At 39.5% G+C, this 20,590-nt stretch overlaps 2 protein-coding genes across 2 annotated transcripts in view; both read right to left on the bottom strand.

Moving 5' to 3' along the window:
* LOC103399890 (1-phosphatidylinositol 4,5-bisphosphate phosphodiesterase gamma-1-like) overlaps positions 1-20,590 on the bottom strand; it is a 784,699-nt gene that overhangs the window by 585,582 nt on the left and 178,527 nt on the right.
* Positions 1-20,590, bottom strand: part of LOC103399875 (capon-like protein) — a 107,643-nt gene that overhangs the window by 65,181 nt on the left and 21,872 nt on the right. Inside the window, 2 exon segments of the mRNA XM_008338514.3 lie at positions 939-997; positions 3,776-3,868. Of these exon segments, the coding sequence (XP_008336736.1) occupies positions 939-997; positions 3,776-3,868 (152 nt within the window).

Here is a 20,590-nt window from a genome sequence, read left to right as displayed (position 1 = left end):
AGAAAAATCAGGCCTGTGAGTCTAAAGGAGGTCGGCTGGTGGTAAATGTGAGTGTTTTTTATTGAGGTTGGAAAGTCTTTCCAACATTAGTCCGTGGTGAGACGGGATCATTGGAGTGAAATTAACAGGGAGTTCAATAAATGACAGAAGAAGCGGAAAATCTGCACGTTTGAGCAAACAGACGAAAAGAAAGACGAGTTTAGACCTGCAGAACTGCACAAAGTCACATTCTCAGTATCATTACCATACAGTTTATGTCAATGTTAGCATAATTTGGTCATATTTGTAAGAATCGTTATATGTTTTAGCTCCGTTAAAGAAAACCCGATTTCCTGGGTTTCGCCAAATATGCTGGAATTGCTTGTAGGGTACTAAGAGGTCAACCTCTTAGGTCAACCCCCAAAGGGCTGCATATATCGTCATTGGTTGATATCGGAATCAGAAATGAGGTGTTTGGACAATATCGGCATATCGTATATCGATAAAAAGTTAATATCGGACATCATTAGATTAGATGAATAAAAACTGTGCCTATTTTCTGTTAAATAATAATAAAATGTCCTGGTACAGTTCCTCCCTCCCCTGATTTCTATTTCATAATAAAGTCCTTTCATGGAAATCTTGCTGACATTAATCATGTTGCTGAATCACACATCATGAAAGGTGCAATCTCTGCTTTGGAATCAACAATCAGATTTATCAACAAGCAACAATATCCGTCTTTCTGCTATAGGTCACTGCCAGCAGTGACGGTGATAAAAGGGATTCATTTCCTGAGACAACGTCGTCTAATTTGTCAAATGTGGACAGAATGTTGTTTTTAATTTAGAAAAGTACAAAAATCCAAATATAGCCTTCCTCTTTTTAAACCAATCGCTTCAATATAAGCTGAAAATGTACAAACAGATATATACAAATAAAGCTGTTCACCAACTCACCTGTAGATGGGATCCTGCATCACCATCATCTTACTCTCATCCCACGTCCACTCCTTCTTCTGTGGAAAAATAAAAATGAAAATAAGTAAATAAAAAAATATAACCGATTCTTTGTACCTTGTATTTAACATTTTTCCCAAAAAGAGGGGGCGGTGTCCCCCAGAAGGGACACTGAGCTATTGCAGGGGCTAGGCAACACAAGTAGGTTTAAAACAATAGCTGTGAAGATTTGACCAGCGGGGGGCGTGTTCCTATTTCCTATACTTTCTGGCAATTTAACGGAAAAAATGTTCACATTTGTCCTTTCTTTTCTTTCCATCATCGTCACCAACAATCATCACCTACAAAATGTCAAGACGTGATCTCACGGGATCTCTTCTCATTGATTAACATTTCTACAGAATCACGGATGACTCCGTCTTTTCGCCGCTTCTTCCCGTGATCATTCATCGCTTTCGAAATGTGAGACGACTGATGATCGTCACACTTGACATTTCAGCTTCAGGCGAGATGAAAGAGATGAGAAAAAAAACTGCTTAAAAAATCCCCAAACAATTATCATCCCTATTGAAGGCAGAATATTAACTTTATCAGCCGCAGAGTGTCTTTCAAATCAGGCCATTCATTCATTCAAATCAGTTTTTTTTTCTCCCTCGGCTTCTTTTTGGACTCCAGACATGACACGCATGAAAAGACTTCATAATTAATATACAACAAAACAAAATGCTCCACTATAATAAACCCCACCTTGACCTGAAGACAATCAGACGGCATTGTGAAAGGAGGCAGATTTGATTTTAACCAAGTGAATTATTTGAAACAAAAACTGGACTGAAACCATGACCCAGGATTCCTACAGGTCACACAGACATTTAAGTAGCTGTCACTTGTACAGTCACATGATCAAAGCTGCCAATCAAGATGCTCCAACTCAGATATTTTTATGTGCTTCATTTGAATCGAACGCACTTATTTTCATGAAGGTTTTCAATGATAATTTTTCAAAAGAATAAGTATTTGAAAAAAATATTTTTATAGTTTTTTTTTATAGTTTTAGACATTTCAGGCGACCCCTTTTGAATTCCAGGTTACCCCACATGGTGCCGCAACCCCAATTTTGAAACACTGCTATAGAGAATCTGAAGTTTAATTTCCGAAGTTTAACCAAGTGAACAAAAAGCAGAAGATATTATGGAGCAGTAATAACATGAGGGAATGTTCTGTTTGCCATACAGTCCCATCAGAAAACATCCCGTCGTCTGTATCCTCCAGATAGGCTCCTGAACACGCCTCACCTTCATCATGTCAACAGGAAACTGTGGGGATTTTCCAGACCTAAAGCAGTTAAGTGATTCACCAGTTGTCCTCTTTTTCTTTTTTATTAAAACCTTTAAAAGACTTTAAATGAAATGTGAATAGGTCACGGATCTCTTGGCTAATTAATGATATTTATTTTACATCCTAGGTTTTCATTTCTTTTTGATTTTATTTTCATAATTTTGAGGCAAGAAATAAAATCTTTTTTAACATCCCTTATTTTAATATATTTTGATTTAATAGTTTAATAGTTTAAAAGTTTTTAAATTTAAATTAAAAGAGCAAAATGAATAAAATAGAAAACAACATTTTTACCCTATTAGTGTGGTATTAAATATTGCTGATGATAAGAACATTTTTAAACGCTGGTAAAATACAAAATGCCTTCGGCGTCGTCCACGTCCTTCTACAGCGACATAAACCCAACATTTGTACTGATGTATTGATTGAGTCGTTCCTTCAGGGAGCATTAAGTCGAGTCAATCAAGTCTCTCTTTCATGAATCACTAATGTACATCTGAGCAGGGACGGCTGTGAGAACAAGTCAAGGTCAACGGCAGGCGCAAAAAAAAAAAACCCAGTCTTTCATGAAGCGAAAGCCAAGCGTTTCAAGAATTTCTTTTTAGAACTTTTCATCACGTTTTCTTTTCAACAGAACCACGATTTATATTTATTATTGAAAATTCCCAAGGTTTTTAAAACAAATGAAATCATGTCTGCTTTTCTACAGCCATGGACATGAAGCAACAATTTCACCAAACCAGCAGAGTTGGTTGTTTCCTGCGTACCAATGCCAGCGTAGCATGCTGATGGCGACATCTATCCTGTCAGGCTGTCTACCTTTCTGCACTTCAACAACATCCACTGGTTCCACACCTGACAACGAATCACTCTTTTTAGTCACATCCTCCATCACATTGAACTCTTTTCCTGCCAAACAAAGTCTACATCATCACCACTCCTTCATCTGCAGTCTGATAAAAGAAAAAACAGGCGCATTTTCTCTTTCAACAACAACAAAAAAACAAACAAAACAAAACACTACAGCAAGAGCAATACTGTCGCTTTTCTTATATGAATCAATTTAGTTCTCGAGCCTCCGCAAGAAGCTGTTTGTCTTTTTAATATTTTAAAATAACCTTGATTATATAACTGGGTGTTAGTCAGAGGACATGAATTATAAACAGAGACGTCCGGCTGTTTACACAACCTCAGGTTTCTACCACAGTGGTTTTTCCGTGTCACAAATAGAAGAAATTGGAATTTCATAAACCACACTGTGCTGGAGCAGAGTACAAAACACCACCTGTGAGTAGGGGAGTGTATTTAGGAATCTGGTGATACGATGTACGTGATACGTATCAAAATACAGGGGCAACAATACGATATATTGCGATACTGTAGGCATGACAACAGTACAGCAGTGTATTGTGATATATCGTATCGTTGCCCCCGTATCGTGATACCTCTGACAGAAACACAGCAGCCCGTGAAACAGAATTTGAATGACGGTCACTCACTTTTTTCTTTTTCCTCAAGGCGACTTTCACACCGTCCGTGGAGACCACGATGTTGACTTTCTTCTTCTTGATGTTCTTCACCTTGAACTCATACTGCAGAGAGAAGAAGAAATACAGACACGGATGTCATGATGATTGGTTTTCACAGCCACACAGACTCAGATGTTGTTCTCAGGACGTGTGGAGGAGTCAGTGAGATTATTGATATCTGGAGTCAGGAAAAAAAACAGATGCCAAACAGTCCTGAGATGGAGTTCGAGTTGCAAAACTTGCCACCTTGTTGGATGTTTTTACACTGATAGAAGACCGAGGGCAATGCAATTTAATTCCTGCACTATCACCAGGCACTTGAGCTGAGAGCCAATCAGAAACTCGGTTACTGCAGCCTGACATTGGAGTGGGAACGACCTTGGGCATCAGCAATTTAACGAAGAAAATTTTCAGTCAAATGCTCTGACGACCTGTATGTTTCACACAGTTGTTTAATTACTGATTTCACATTTCCATGTTGATTAATCGCGATTAATCCGGATTATTATGATCACAATTAATCGTGATTCATCCTGATAAAAATGATGTTAAATGACTCTAATCACAGAATCACTTAATTATTTTTTTTCATAACATTAATGATTAAACATTGGCGTCAAATTTTCCGTAAGCGTATTCGAACTCTGACAGTTTTGATCATTGGTAATGTGAAGAAGAGAAAGAAAAATCAATTTAGCTTTAAAAAAAAGAGAGAATAGTTCAGAGTCAAGGTTTGGAAGCTCTGAAGAAAAGACCATTAAAGCTTGCTGGAAAAACTGTTGAACCATAAAATTGATTTGTCTAAAGCACTTCACCTCAGCCAATACCTGAGGGAGCGGAGGAACTATGACAAAGTGCAGGTGTGTTATATTAGTCCCTGCATGACTGCAGACCAGTCAAATGTGTGCAGTATGTAACCAAACAATTTAGAATCAATTTATTGTATTTTTTTAAACCTCACCGACCCTGTGTTCTTTCTTTCTTCTTATTTTAATGATGAACAGATTTTATAAATAAGTAAACGTCGAGTGCCTTGGTTTGGTTGACAGACCTCACAGTCCATGTCATAAATCAGCTGACTTTTATTGCCTTCTAACAGAGTCATGAACACGGCGGAACAACAGCGGCGCTCCGACAGGAAACCGCAGTCCACAAACTGTGAGCAAAAGGGCTATTTTTTTCTGTTCAAAGGCAAGGTCACGACCTCAAAAAGAAGTCCACTAATAGCGGTCAGCGACCTTGCCTTACAGCAAGAAGATCAGGCGTTCGATTCTCTGTGGTAGCGGATTTGGAGTTCTCATGTTCTCCAGGTGTGTGTGAGTGTTTGTGTCCAAAAATGTGGGATCAGGTGAGTTGGCCTTGGAGTTGGGGGTGTGAATGTGAGTGTGGGTGGTTGTACGTGTTTATACTGTATGTGGCCCAGTAAATGGACATCAACCAATGATGAAGCAGAACAAGATGAAGGAATCAGGACAAGGTCGCCATTTTTCAGAAGATCAGAAAAGTTCCGATCATAGAGACAGCTGAGCTGAGACAGTTTGGACATTAGCTGGGGACAAATACTGGACAGGATGTTTTCCCAGATCTTTCCCTTATGAAGTCTGTGTAGTGCAGTGTTGCTGTATAAAAAAGCCATTGTTATAATGAACCAGACTCTCAATGACTGCGGTCCAAAACTTTGGGCAGCCGTGATGGAAGCAGCATCCGTCCAAGGTGAACTGAGTGACAGAAGAGACAACCTGGTCGAATCCTGGCCTGAAAAACGTTGTCTTTCATTGTGACTGATTGTGTTTATCACCTGATGTGCTGCCATTCCATCACTTCTCATCCACCCAGCAGAATGTTGATATTCTGCTTAACTTTATGTCACAGTTCTCCATCTGTGTTATGGCACGTCCTCGGAAATCAATTTGACAGAGACGCTGCTGCTGTGGCCGTTCAACGTGTGGTTAGCTTTTAACAGGAGAAATTTATTCAGCAACATATTACATGTACTGAAAAAATGACTGAAGCCCCTTCTGTTGTTACTGTCAAACCTCCACCAGCAGGTGGAAGTTTTATGTGGATTTCATCTGGGCGTGTATAAATCAGAAGCCCCGCTGTGCTACATAAGTAAGATGTAAACGATTTCTGTTCAGATCGATGACACCATTGACCTGATTGCAGTGGCGCTTTAACAAATTTAATGCCGGGCGTCGTCTGGTTGACAGCAGTGAGGACTGGACTCTAATGAATGCCTGAAACAAACACCATCTTGGAGTGTTTCATTTATTCACTACACAAATGACAACATCCGTATTCTTCTTAATATCATCACTGCATACACCAATGTAATATGGCAGTATAAATGAAAATAAAAAAAAGTATTAGGATTGAAAAGAGGTTACCAATGAGAGGAAAACTGCGAAGTAATATAGTAATATAGGTAGTAAATAGGCTTTTTGTACGGATTTAAATTATTTATACCACTTGTAAAAACGGGTCTTCATAATAAAAATGTCCGACGGTTTGTTTCACAGTGGACTCTGAATTTATAAAGACTGGTCACAGTCTTTATGACCAAAAGTAACAGAGCCTGTAATAGAAAAAGCTTTTTTATTTATCTGTTATATTTCAATAATAAACCTTGGCTGCCCTCTGCTAACACACACACACGTGCACAGTGCACGAGGTGGGGTAAATAACATCACTGCTTGTCGTGGACTCTGCTCCTCAACGTCACTGCAGTGTAAAAATTAAAAGACCATTAAAGTGTTTTACTGAAGCAGCTGTTGGTGGAGACGGAGTCACATGACCTCGGCACATCAAAGTTACGATAACTCTTTAGAGTCAGTGAAAAGTAGCTCTGCAGTGATTGACTTTCAGTTTATTCTCGTGAATATTTCTGCCTGACCTGTGGTTTGGGTGTCGACGGTGAATCAAAGCAAAAAATAAATAAAAAATAGAAGGAGGAGGTGGAGGTCAATAGGTCAGGTTAACAAATACAAGATATTTCAGCAAAACTGACTCCAACCTAACTGTCAGATTATTAGATAATTGTCTTTGTTATTACTTTGTTAACTTGCCGTTCAGTTGATAAAATTATTTCTGATTCTTTAAAAGTGGCGCTTTGGCCCAGAGGCAATGTCTCTGTCATTGGTGTGGAACCCCAGGGTTCACCTCCTGGGCAAGTTCGAATCCCGGTTGGGGCGGTTGGTACCTTCCAGTGGACTCACCACCTGCAGGAAGGTTTGGGGGGTTGGTACGGTGCAATGTGATTTGAGTGGCGACTGCTGCCCCCGCAACCTGGTAACAGATAAGCGGCTGAAAATGGATGGATGGATAAAGCACTGTTTCCCAAACCTTTTTTCTGGGGACCAATATTTCAAAAGTCCTAAAAAAAGTCCCAAATCAATAGACATTATTTGTAAACTCCTGGGAAACATGATGCAAGACGACCCCCGCCGCCCCCCCCCCCCCAAAAAAAAACTCTCATTAGGAAACAATGCTTTAAAGAGTTTTCTTACACACTCACGAGAAATTAAGATCAGAAAGCCTGTGATTGGCTGGTGAGTCTTCTGATTCAAGCTGCCATTTCATTGGTTGGGGTGGATTCCTGCTCCACTTTCGATGTCAGCGTAGCAGTGGTGGAAGTTTTAAAAAGTTAATTGTCAGTGAGCAACAGAATATATGTTTGTTGTAGAAACTGTTGAAAATATAACCTCCAACTTTGGTCTGTAATCTTGATGGTCATCAACTAATTCCACTTTACTGCCTCTTCATATAACTACAGGTCATTTTTTTACATTTTTAAATTATTACCTATCAATCAGAAAACTCACAGGAGTTCAAAAAAGAACGAAAGCACAAAAAGAATTAATCTCTGAATGACGACAATAAACCTGATTCGCCCGCGTGATGCTAACTTTGGAGTCAGCCCACTGTTCCAGAAACAGAACATTAGATTAACTGTTATGTTAACAAACCTGGTGACTTTTGTGCTCCAAGAATGAACTCATACATCACACAACACTCCGCTCGTCCATTTTCAGGAACAATTTCCTGATAATCTGCTCATTATTTCCTACAGGTTTTCTCAGCCAGTTTCCAGTGTAATCCATCATTCCAGCAACAAAGGCACTTAAACAAACAATGACACAATGGTGTCCCAGCGGCAAAAGGATTCTATTTTCCTCCTGAGTGAAATATCAGGCGGGAGCCAGGAGAGCTCAACAAAGACCTACACTTCTATTGATAGCTGCAGCAGCCATAGAGAAGACAATGAGTGAAAGCACTCAAACTCGAGCTAATAGCTCACGTGCAGTTCAACAGTGTGGTCAATTAGAAAAGCCATGTGGTGGAATAGCAGAGCTGGTCACCGCATGTGGGATCAGATTCTCTATGTTCCTGTGGTTATGGCAGGGGGAACACATTTTAGAGAATGTTTTTTTCTAGTTTATATGAGTCAGTGTAGTTTGACGGTCAACATCTGAACTCTGACTGCTGTGTGGGGGTTAGTTTGGAAATCTTCATGTGTGTGTGTTGGTTTTCTATTATACATTTACACATACATACATATATATATACATATATACATACATACATATATACACACATATGTGGATATACATACATGTACATTCATATGCATAAGCATATATACATATACATATATACACATATACACATATACATATACACACATATATACATATACATACAACAACCCTCGATTCAACATTTTCAGTTCTGAGCCTAGTTATGGTATGAAGTGAAGGGGAGAAAAATGTTAAAAAGACACTTTCTGGGGGGAAAAAAAAGAAAAAAACTCTGAGACTTTTGAAAGTAAACTGGAGTAAACAGCAGGTTTTTTTGGAGCAGTGAGTCTGTGCTGCCATAATCAAAATGATTTTCTCCTGTTAAAGAGATGGTTCATACACAAAACAAACAAAAAAAAAACCCAGAATATTCTGTCCCAGCCTCTTACATACATCTCTGTTCAGTGCCGACCACAGAACTCTCGTCTGTTTCTCTCTTCTGTACATCAACACCATTCGGCTGTTTTTGTTTTTTTTTCTTTTCATTTTTAAACCATTCATCTTGGAGTTCTTCTCCCTCAGCTGGTCACTGGAGTGAATCTGTTCACTTACTTTTTCTCATCACTCCATCATTTGACTCCCTTCTCCACAGCCTTATCACCGCAGTGTTCAGTCTCTTTTGTGCGGCACTTTCTCATGTTGAAGTATTTGTTTAAACTTTTTTTTCACTGCCATTCATCTCGTTCTCCCCCTCCTTCTCTGCTGATTAAACCAGAAAAATGACTTTTGACTTTGACTTTGTTGTTCTTCAATTTTCTGTCAATGACATTCCTTTACCCAACCAGAAGTGCAGGCTTCTATTTAAATTAGCCATTAGCATCCAGTCTGGATAATGTCTGCACCCTGGTAATTGAGTTTGTGTAATTTGGGATATTTCTTGTACAAACATCTGCGTGAGTTCACAAGTCAACTTAATGTCATATGAATAATAATAAAAAAGAAAACCAGAAAGTAATTAGCTTTCTAACTTTCCTCTAGGACAGCTGAGGAATCACTGCCCTCAATTCAGATGCAAAGACAGAAGGTTTCCCCATGGATGCATGCTCTGCTGACTTTGAACTAAAACCTCACTGCTGATTACATTTGGTAGATGACATTGTTCAGAGAGTAAAGACTAGGACACTGTTTATTCCACATCATAACTCGTTCACTGAATCCAAGAAGACATTTAACAGGAAAATAAATACGAGTTTGTTCTGCCATTTAGACCAACTATTCTGTGTCCTCATGCTTTACTAGGGCATAAAAAACAAATCTATATTGGTGACTGAATTTCCATATCTGGACACTCTCCAGTGTGAAAAAAACTCAACTTTTGAAATGGACATAAATCATTAGACATCGGCAGTGAGACGTTGGCACCGTTTACTGTTGTGTTCTAGAGGAAACCAAAAAAATCAATTTCTCTGTTGACTGTCCCGACATAAATGTATAGTTGAAGACATTCTCCACGGCTACTTTATCACTGTCCCCCAGTCCTGGATTATGGTTTTTAGATTTTCAGTCATCCATCTAACTCATGTCTTCTCTCCTACCTCGGAGTCTGGATGGAGTGGAATTCTAGAGAGAAGCTAGAACAACAGACGATCATCGGAGTAACATTTGATGACGAACGACTTCACACCAAGGAGGCAGAGAGGTTCAAGTCAGTTTTTTACACTGACTTCTCCATTAGACACTAGGGATGTACTGATGGGGGGAGTACATGAATACCAGTATCAACTCAGTGTGTTCATTTGTTCATTGATATCACACAACTGGTGCAAAAGCTCTGCTCACTTTCTGTTCAGTCGGCTGTGTTAACTATGCCGAAACCTTCATTTTATTTATCTTTATATTTTAATGATATTTTAATTTATACTAAACTAAATTTTATCATTGCATTGTCTAATGTGAAGACAGTGTTTATTCAAAGACGAGAAGAGAAGTAATGTAGTACTCTGTATCAGTGACAGTGTTTATTCAAAGACGAGAAGAGGAGTAATGTAGTACTCTGTATCAGTACAGAGTACACACATTTGGAACAATCCAATAATCTGACATCCTTACTTGAGTTGATGGATGAGTGACTGATATGAAAAAAGTAATGTTTTTTTAATACCACTAGAATCCAGGGAAGTGTTTTACTACAAGGGCCTTAGACTGAAATAAGGTCATTTAAGGTCAAGTCAACCCTCACACTGGACTAAATCATCAGCTTCTACTTCCATTATTTATTTGACTGTTCAGTCACAGGAGGAGGTGGGAGCAGAGTTATGAAGGTTTTATTAAACCAGCTCTGAGCTCCATTTTCCAAAAAGGACCGAAAACACACTCAGTTTAGAGGCAATTGATGTTTACCCACACGTTTTATCTCCACGGCTCTTTAATTGGCTGGGCCCTGAGGTGGTGTGTGACAGATGAACTGGCTAATGACTTATTTGTCATAAAACATTTGTAACAGCATTTCTTTCACTACAAAAGTGCAAAAACAACACAGTTTATTTCGGATGACAGCCAACAGGTTTGTAGCCCAGGTTTCAAACACGTTCCCATTGCCTCAGCGTGGAGCAGAGGTGTGAAGACGCGGACATCGAGACAACAACTAATCCATGAGACATTGTTTTCACAGACAGACCTCAGCAGCTAACTCGGCTGGAATGAAATTACAGCGTGGGCGGTGGACTTACAAGCTCACTGTCATGATAAATCCCCTTAGAAGACACAGCCAATAATTATCAGCCTTAATTGTCAGTTTAATGAAGTGCTCCACAATCTGTCTGACAGCCTTTCAGGCCAGACGTCCTGCTTGTAAACACAGCAAACACACCCTGGGGGTGAAATATTAGCTCGACAGAAGAGTTCAGAGAGGATCTTCATCATCAAGGCATTAACTCAAGTAACATGCAACATGGACTCCCTGCGTCAGTGTGGCCCACACAGTTAGATGTGTCCCAAACTAGTGCTCTACAAGTATAGTAGCAGACGTGGTCCACATGTCTAGATTATGTGCAATTTGTAATGGGACATGTATTTTAGTACCAGCAGTTTGAACTGGCCCACTTTATTGTCCATGAATGATTCTGAATAAATTACAAATAACAGTTTTTTGCCTCTGAGTTGTAGTCTAACCTAAGTATATCTAAATTCAGTAAAACTAAATTGCGGTTATGCATGCAGAGAGCAGAGAATCTTGGGTTTGATTCCCTGATGAAGCGCATATTCCTAATAATTCCTAATTTTTTTTTCACTTTTTCAAATTCCTAATTATTATTATTATACATAAACAAAGGGGAAAAATACAAAGAAGAAAAATATTTTTGAAAGACTGATGCACTGACAAAGGGACACAAGTGAGATGACGGGAGACACTTTGTTAGAGATTTACAACACGCCTGTCATTCATTTGTCCACAGAAAAAAAAAAGTCTGCCGTCCTTACAGGCTGCTAATATTAGCTATGGTATGGATAATGTTGCATTAGTGATACTGATCCTGACTAATCTCCCCCATTAGAACGCGGGCCAGATCCAAACATAGAACAACACAAATCATCAGGTTGGGCTGAATTGACACGTTGCCTGTAAAATAAAAACGGTCCTAAACAAAGTCTAACATTCATTACAAAGCCTCAGCTCCAGAACAACTCTCTTGTTACCCTACAAAAGCAGACATGAAACAAATCACAGAGCAAAGGCACTCTTTCATTAGTAAAGGGCGCCATAAATTCTCACGCATTGATGGTTGTCCTAAAGAAATCCCGGCTGTGGCTCAATAAGTCGCGTCAAGACGCCTTTTTGGCAAATTAAAAAAAAAATTCAGCATTACCACTGCAACACTGTTATTCAGCCGAGAGCAGAGTGTAATCTAATCTTCACTTATTCCAAAGGGTTTCTGGGTCTGAACAGTTGCTCTGCGTGTCGCTCATTCACAGATGCTGATGCCAATAAACAGACGGAAAGTGCTGTGGTTTGAAGGGTCAGGTCAGCCTGGGAGCAGATGGTTGAACAGGTTTCATTTCAGAAATGTCACTTATGGAGGTAAGTGAACAATAGTGTTAGTGGGTTTTGGGGTATTTTTTTGGTTATCGTTAAATTTATCGCTGTATTCTTAGGCATGAAAATGTTTCAGCAGCCCAAAGGAATACAGTCTGAACCCAATAGTTGGGGCAAACCATGAGGCTAAATTGTGGTCCACCAGAATGGAATGCGCTGTGAAGTAGGATAATAAATTGTTGAATTTAAAATGTTTTGATTCAGTCTGAGCGTGTGCAGTGGCAGCAGTGGCAGTTGTGTCTCTACACGGGTTGGAGCCCACAGGAGGAGCAGCAGAGGGAGGCTGAGTGGCAACTCACTTTGCTCCCGATATTAGTTTCAGCTCCAGGGGGCGGCGTGAAAAGGAACAGGAGCCAAAACACAAGGAGAAGGACAACAAAACAGCACCGTCTGGAACTGGGCTCCGGCATAGAGCCGAGGTCTACGTCACCGTGACCATCCTGCCTGAACCAAACCACTTCTCCACAGTCCGTTAAATATGACAGTGAAGAATAGAAAAAGGTACAAAAACAGGCATGGACAAATAAATAATAAATAAATCTGGTTACATTTACATTTCTTCTTTTCTTTTCTTTTTTTGTGAAATAACACAAACCCACTGTACTGTACTAGCCTGGTTTTGTAACTAAATTCAGTTAGAGTTAGAGACTTTTTATATATTTACAAACAAATTTATAGACTTTTAGGAACTTATACCTGCTTTTTTTGCCAACAGCAAAAGGCTGGCGAAACTCTCTTGTATTAGCATGGGCTAGCTACTTCTTAAAATACATTAAAAGAACATAAAATCCTCAGACATGTAGTTGTTGACAATCTGATTTCCTTATCAGCTGCTTTCACATAGGGGTTTTGACAGAGCGCCCCCTGCTGTCTTGTTGGACCTCTAGGATTGTGATCCAGGTGTACAATCCAGTATGATTTGAAAACAGTTTTTACCAAGACGTGATGCTCAAATAGTCATTTGTAATTCAGACAAAACGTGGCAGCAACAATCATCGCTAACGAACAAGACAGGAGTGACTGTAGAAGCTTTTTTCAAATTATGTGAGAACTCAGCATCTTTTTCTTCTTGAAGTGCTAATCAAAACAGGCGGCTACGAGACGCAGCATTTCCCCTTTGTCAGCGAACCCACTGACACCCAGTCAGTGTAGCGCCGTACTTCGCTCACATTGCTTCACACACGCACACACCTTCGAGCACGTCTTCACTAAAGATGAGCCGAGGTCAGGCGCTTCTTTTGAACTTTTTTTTGTGCAAAGTATAAAACAGAACATGCTGCCAGAAACAGTCAGCGATGAAGGCGAAGTGAAGCGACTGTAATTGGAGTTCCTTTCAAAGCCGCAGCTTCACCAGCGAAGACCCGATCAAGGCAGACAACGTTGGGTGGATTTCTGTTTGCCAAGATCACTGAGCTACGGCTCAGCTCTCAGTGTGGCAAATAATGACTCATTCTTCTGAGCCGGTCCGGAAAAAAACTAAAGCCTTTTCTTCTTCCTGCACTTTCAGCACCAAACAATCAGTATCAGAGAAAGTAGATAGAAAATCAATGTGATAAGGAAACAGAGCCCCTTGTGAAAAATGAGTCGAAATAACCCGGTTGAGCGAAGCAAAATTTGATACATTTGATATGTTTTGTAAAACTGATAGAGTTAGATATCCTCTCATGGGATTCTATAAAGGTGTCAAAAAGTTCCCAGTGTCCATGTACTCACAGGGCTTTTAGTTTTCAGATGTAAAGATTCCTAATTTGTCAGACAGTTACTGCTAGCTGTATATAAGTAGTTATAAGTAGTTCTGCAAAAGCAAAGAGTTGCACTAGCCAAAAAACTCATCGAGCGATCATCGCATCATCGACTACGACTGAAAAAAAATCATAAAATAATGTAGAGAAAAAGCTTTGTTTTTTCTCTAAATAAAGACAAAAATGAAGTTAGTGTTCTGGTACCATTTGGTTCCAAGCCATCATAAAGTTTTTGATGCCGACAGGAAATTATGTGCTTTTGAACATGTTCCTGTAAAAACAAGGCCTCTGACTGTCCCACATACCACTACTGTTATCTTAACACCCCGTACTGGAAGGTTGAGACCCACAGAGGTCAAAGGTCTGGAGGGAGAGGCATGACGGGGAAGCTAATTCGTCCTAATGAGACGGAGGCTCAGACTAGAGAACTTCACATCACAACGGGACAGAACTTGTCTGTTGGCCCACTGGTCTCAGGCTGTAAATGTATCCAAACTCACACATCTTTCTCTCAGCTTCAAGGTCCAGGTAGCAGTTTGAGTCAAAGGAAATGTGTTAACAGTATAATCAGTCAATGTGCAGAATTAGAGTCCGAATTGAAGGATTCAGGCTCTATGGTGTACTGCACTGGTACACGACAGGTTCACTGGGCAACTCACAGCTGGAGGGTTTGGTTTTAATGCTGGGATTACTGAGATTTTTCTTTTCCTTCTTCTGTATCACACCTCCTCATTTCTCCTGCTGTGTCTTTGTGAATACATTTTCCTGGTTTTTGTATTACAGTTTGTTCAATGTACTAGAACTGTTCCTCTTCATTAAATACAGAAGAAAAATCTCAGCCAGTGTGTGGGCAAAAAAAAAACCAAAATCTTTTATTTTCAGTTATTTTCTACATACCAAAAAAAAAACAAAAAAAAAAAACTTCTTTTCTACATATAGTAAGTTACTGTTTATAACTGAGTGTCTGGAACTTTGTGTTGGTTTTAGTTAAATTACGCCTATGTTTATTTCTGATTATTTATTTTTCTCTAAATATATATTTGAATTACTCATCTTCATTTTTAACCTTCATCTATGGCATCTTAAGATATAACAAAAGAGTGTTATATAATAATTCATCTATACCTATTAACTATTATAACTGATAACTGTATTATTTACAAGTATTTCTAAAAGTAAGTGCAGTACTCCTGGTTTGTTTTACACTGTATATTTCCTTCTTTCTACACAATACTGATAACAGGTTTTGAAGACATTTTTATATTCAGAGGAGTGTTCTCCGTGGTGCCTTCAGGGCCTTTCTTATTTTTAGAGCAGTGATTTTGCAGCTCCAGGTCATCTTTCCTAAAAACTGCTGTTCATTCGGTTTCTGTTCTCTCCTCCATTTATATTTGAAACGGATCCAAGTTCAGTCCTGCTATTTTGCCGTCATATATCACTCTCCGTGTACTTTATACTGATTTTCTACATCTATAGAGTTAAGGAACACAGACCAGGCTGAGAGAAATTGGAAATAAAATATATTCCAACTGGTCATAATTAAAATCTTTAAAAAATAAAGCCTTAAAAGCAGCCAGGAGGGGGCAGAGAGTCATGGAGCCATTATTTTTATTCTAATAGTGCAAATATATCTGTTCTCTCTAACATTATACTAGAATTATTATGACATTAAAATCCATTTTTGAATGACTTTATGTGGCTGGTATTCTCATTACTGCCACCGCTATGACTATGAACATCCAGGTCACAGAGCATCTACATTTTTATTGTATGATACTGTTGAAATTTACATAATGTGATAATGTGTTGTTGATGTCAAAGGACGACATACTGACGATGTTTAATGCTTAGCTGTAGCATGCTAGCAAGCTAAGAGTTTGAAAAAAAGAAAGGTAACGTTTGTTGAATTGACTCTGTTAGCACACAAGGCTAACCTATGACCTAAAGATGCTATCGCTCCCTCCCACTTTCGTCATCCCTTCTCACCCCCAACTAACCAGGATGATATCATTGGACCACCAATCACCAATCTCCTTCAGCTCCATCGGTGGTCTCCAATCTTGGGAGATTTTGAACGTCTTTCAGCTCAAATCCTCCCACCATCACTGATGTTACATTTGTAAGAAAATGGGAAACATTGCTTGGAGGTCTCACAGCACCAAACGTGTGCTCACTGATTGTGTCGGGGAACAAATTTTAAACCCGGGCGGTCTCAAATCCCGCCTCGGGGGCTGAAGTTTTATCACGTGTGATCCATAGTAGACGGCCGTGAAAACGTGAGTAAATGCAAGGCATGCTGGTCTATATGCAGCACCGAAGGAGACTTTACGGAGCCTTAACATGATCTGATGGGTGCTTGCATAACAAATACAACACCAGGCTCTATTTATACCATGGAGTGATGAATACACGCTGCTCCACATTTTTACCATCATGTTGTACAAATTATACAAGTAAACACTGTACCGGGTTGACTGATTGCAAAAATAATATTGGTATGGTAGAATGGTAACAAAAGAAGTTGAATGTATCATAAAATGTATTACTATTTTATCTAAACAACCTCACTATAGGTCAATGAGATCATGAAAGAAATCCATTAAAATGCTCATTTTTCCATGTCCAAAGGTAATAAAAGATAGGAATTCTCAACAGTCAAAGTCCCTAGACAGACATGAAAACATTTGGAGGAGCTGTAAGGCAGGGCAGACTGCAGTACAGACAGACAGGAGTCAAAAATAAGGGACGGAGCTGATAAACTAAACTACAGTTAGGAATCATGAAGCAGGGCCCGGAGCAGAAATGGTGACGAGAAACAGAAAACAAAAAGCAGGGAGTGAACCACTGATAGCAGAGTAATGCCGCAAACCATGAGTATGGATGTCCGATTGTATCGGCCGCCCGATATTATCGGCCAGATATAAGCAAAATTATGTAATATCTGTAAAAATCGTTTTTTCCTCTGGTAACGAAAACCCAATTACACATTGCCGGGGTTTTGCCAAATGATGTGTGGCCTAAAAATAAATTGTTTAAAAAAAGGCTGTACGTGAAAGTGAAAGTCACTAGATGGCAGCATTACAGCTTATTAAAACAGTACCAACAACCGCAGCTAGAAGTACTGCAGCAGTGGCCACAGATGTAACGGGAATTAAAATGAGTGACAGAACTACCCAGAGATATAGCATTTAAAAAACACAGACAGCAGTAATGACAAACATAGCTGTCACTGAAAACACTGGCAGGAATTATACAGCAGGGGCCGGAGCAGTCACGACAACAGAGATTGAAATGAAGGTTGCAGTGGAAAACTCGGATAACAGTCGGAAAGTATGGGGAAAGTTGTAATGACAAAACAAAGCAGAGTCGATTTTTTTTTTGTACCATGGAACTTTTCTAAAAACTGTTGTCTGCACAGCAACGCACCAACACTGAAGACACTGAGCTGCTCATTTCTCTATTTCCTCAGCTGGCTTTGATCGCAACTGAGTCAATTACGTTTGAGCTCAGCCATGTGGAAAAAGGAGGAAATAGTTTCTGAAGATAGAAGATACCATGTTTGTGGAATGAATCCCAGCAAATGTTGTTCCAGAGGCCCATTCAACACAGCGGGACTCCTCACTTGTCTCGGTCCAAGGAAGGTCTGTTTCCTGATTCGCTGTTTGACTTGACGCCTAACCTCATCCACTCCACTATCTGTTTATCTGTCCCTGTTTTTCCAGATCTGCTTGTTTGTACGTTGACATCTCTATTTATAGAAAAACCCTGTGAAAAGTGAGGGAAACCTGTCTCACCAACGTCTCGTCTTCTCTGAGCTGAACCTCCGGCAGTAATAGTAATGCAGAAACTCAGGTATTACCTCGGCCTGTATGGAACGTCAGACGTCGTACATTAGCTCTGATTGGACAGCCAGGCACACCCTGCTCAGTCCTGTTCTGATGTGTGGACTCCGAGGGCAGAGGGAAACTTTGGGGATATCAATCAGGAGATGCGTGCTCACATTATTTGCAAACACCGTGTTATTTAGCAACAATGTGGTTTAATACAAACGAGACAATTAGGGAGTCATTAGTCATAAATAGGTGTTAATAAGAGTCAACGTGCCTTTCAATATGGCTCCAGGCTGTTTGTTTCCCTGTGGTATGAAAATATTGAGTGTCTGACTGGTTCGATACAAAACCTACCTGACTTTTACAAAACTGACAGGAACTGACACATTTAATTAACATCGCCTGGAATTTGTTTCCGAGACATTTGGCCCTGTTGGGCTAAAAAAAAAAAACAACCAAAAAACACTTTTGTTACTGCTGATTCTGTAACAACGCAGCAAACTAGGAGCAAAAGACTGACCTTCTCTGCTATAACTGTTTGATTGAGCCACTCTTCATCATAATAAAAAGGGCATTTATGCTGTGGCCTTTTATATTTAAAGCTTATTGGGCCAGAGCGTCCATCTTCACTTCTAACAGGAAGTGACCCCACCACCAAGGGGAATATTATGGATCCAAAAAACTCTACACTACAAACTCTCCGCCACTCTTTTTATAATGATGATGATAATAGCAGAAGTTTTATTTATTTTTCAACTTTCAGGAAACCCAAGGTCACTTTGCATCAATTGAATAATTGAAAGAAAATACATAAAAAACATTGATGCTGCCCAAGGGTTAATCAACCATCTAGAGATGAAGACTAAATTTAAAAAAAGAAAAGAAATTGTCAAATTAATTTTGCATCAATAACTGTCTATCTATGTCTATGCCTATGTCTTATCTTTGTAAATGCTTGTGTCTAATGGAACCAAATGCACATATTTAATTGTCATTTATTTAAATAAAAATATTCTGTCAGCTTATCGCAGCCTTCTGCACTTCCCCTAAACCAAACCAATCTGTCATGGTTGTCAAGACCAATCAGATATCACTATCAGAAAACACACAGGCCTTTACTGACTTTATTTTTATGCTGTCAATCATCAGAATTCAGAGGAAAACAACAAAAAACAGAACAAAATCAGGATCTGTTTGTCGAGACTTTGTTACATCTTTGCATCTTTGCCCAGAGATGAACAACAGCAGCCCAAGCTGTGGATTTTTAACTGCCAGTTGTGTCCCATTCAGCAGTAAATGCTTATATAAAAGATTGTAGTTGTAGTTTCAATTAATGGAACTGAACTAAGCCCTGGATCAAAACTGGACTTTTATCTCTTCTCATTTCTCTACAGTTTCCTGAGGAGCTGGATCAACCCAAATATTGAACCGTCCAATCACAGCGTCCTGGTAACGGCTGCTCACATCAGCCACTGAACTTACTTCCATTCTTATTCTACAGTTGGCTTCTGCCTATGGATGCAGTTGACCTTTTACTCCAGCCTGCCGTGATTAGCAATGCAAATAAAACCACATCTTCAGTCTGAAGACTGGTGCAAAGACCTCCTGGGACAAAACAGATCTTGGAGAAAAAAAACAAAAATTATATTTATATTTACTTTAATTAGTTTGATTGGAAGTCGTATCAAGCGATCGGAAAACAACCGAGCCTCAGATGACTGGCACTGAGAGAAATGTTTTCATGTCTTCTCTCTCACAGGTTTACGTGCACTACCGGGACTAACAGCGTTGTAAAATTAGGAATGAGAACTTTATGGAGGTCAAAGAGAATCTACAGGGAGGTGAAGATTAAAGAGCGCTTTAATTAAGTGAGCACCAAAAGAATGAAATGAGACTGGAAACAAACACAGAGCTCCTGCTCCTCCTCCGCTAGTTTCCTTTTACCTGTCTGCCAGCCCATGTGACTCCTTTACTGCAGCAGTGACAGTGTTTCCACTGACAAGAGCTGAATCCTGAAGGCGATAACTGGATGGAGATAGCTGGAGGTTTACACAGGAGAAAAGCATGAGTGCTAAGTTCAAAACAGAGTTAAAGGTGATAATGATTGTGTCTTTGGGCATGTAGGCACCTCTACAGGCAACATTAGTCTCTCTCTCTCTCTCTCTCTCCATCATAATGACAAATATCCGATAAAAACCACCCTACTTTTTTTAGTTGTCTGAGAAACTGTCATCAGCCCAGGAATTTATTCTAAACTCAACACTGCCCCAAGTGGATGTATAGGAAATTTGTTCGCACCAATGTTTGAAATGAACATATTACATTATTGATGTTTTTGCAGAGACAACAGATGAAGCAGTACCAGATTGTAGTGAAGGCTCATTTGACTTGACAGTGAAAACCGATCACACGGCTTTCCACTTGTTGAAAAAAGATGTTTAGATTAAGGTGAATTTTGTTTTTGTTTTTTTACTAGTCAGCTTGACGTAAAACAAGAGTGGAACCTCGGCAGCTAGGCTCTTATGAGCCACCTAACTGAAAAAACAGCTCTGTGGCTCGTCTCTAAATAAAGAGGCATTCATCCAGGAGTAGACGTTACAGTT

The sequence above is a fragment of the Cynoglossus semilaevis genome, chromosome 2 (genome assembly GCF_000523025.1).
Source record: "Cynoglossus semilaevis isolate Cse_v1.0 chromosome 2, Cse_v1.0, whole genome shotgun sequence".
NCBI classification, from domain to species: Eukaryota; Metazoa; Chordata; class Actinopteri; order Pleuronectiformes; family Cynoglossidae; genus Cynoglossus; species Cynoglossus semilaevis.
Note: the sequence above shows the minus strand (reverse complement) of the source record. Positions and strands in the feature narration are given on the sequence as shown.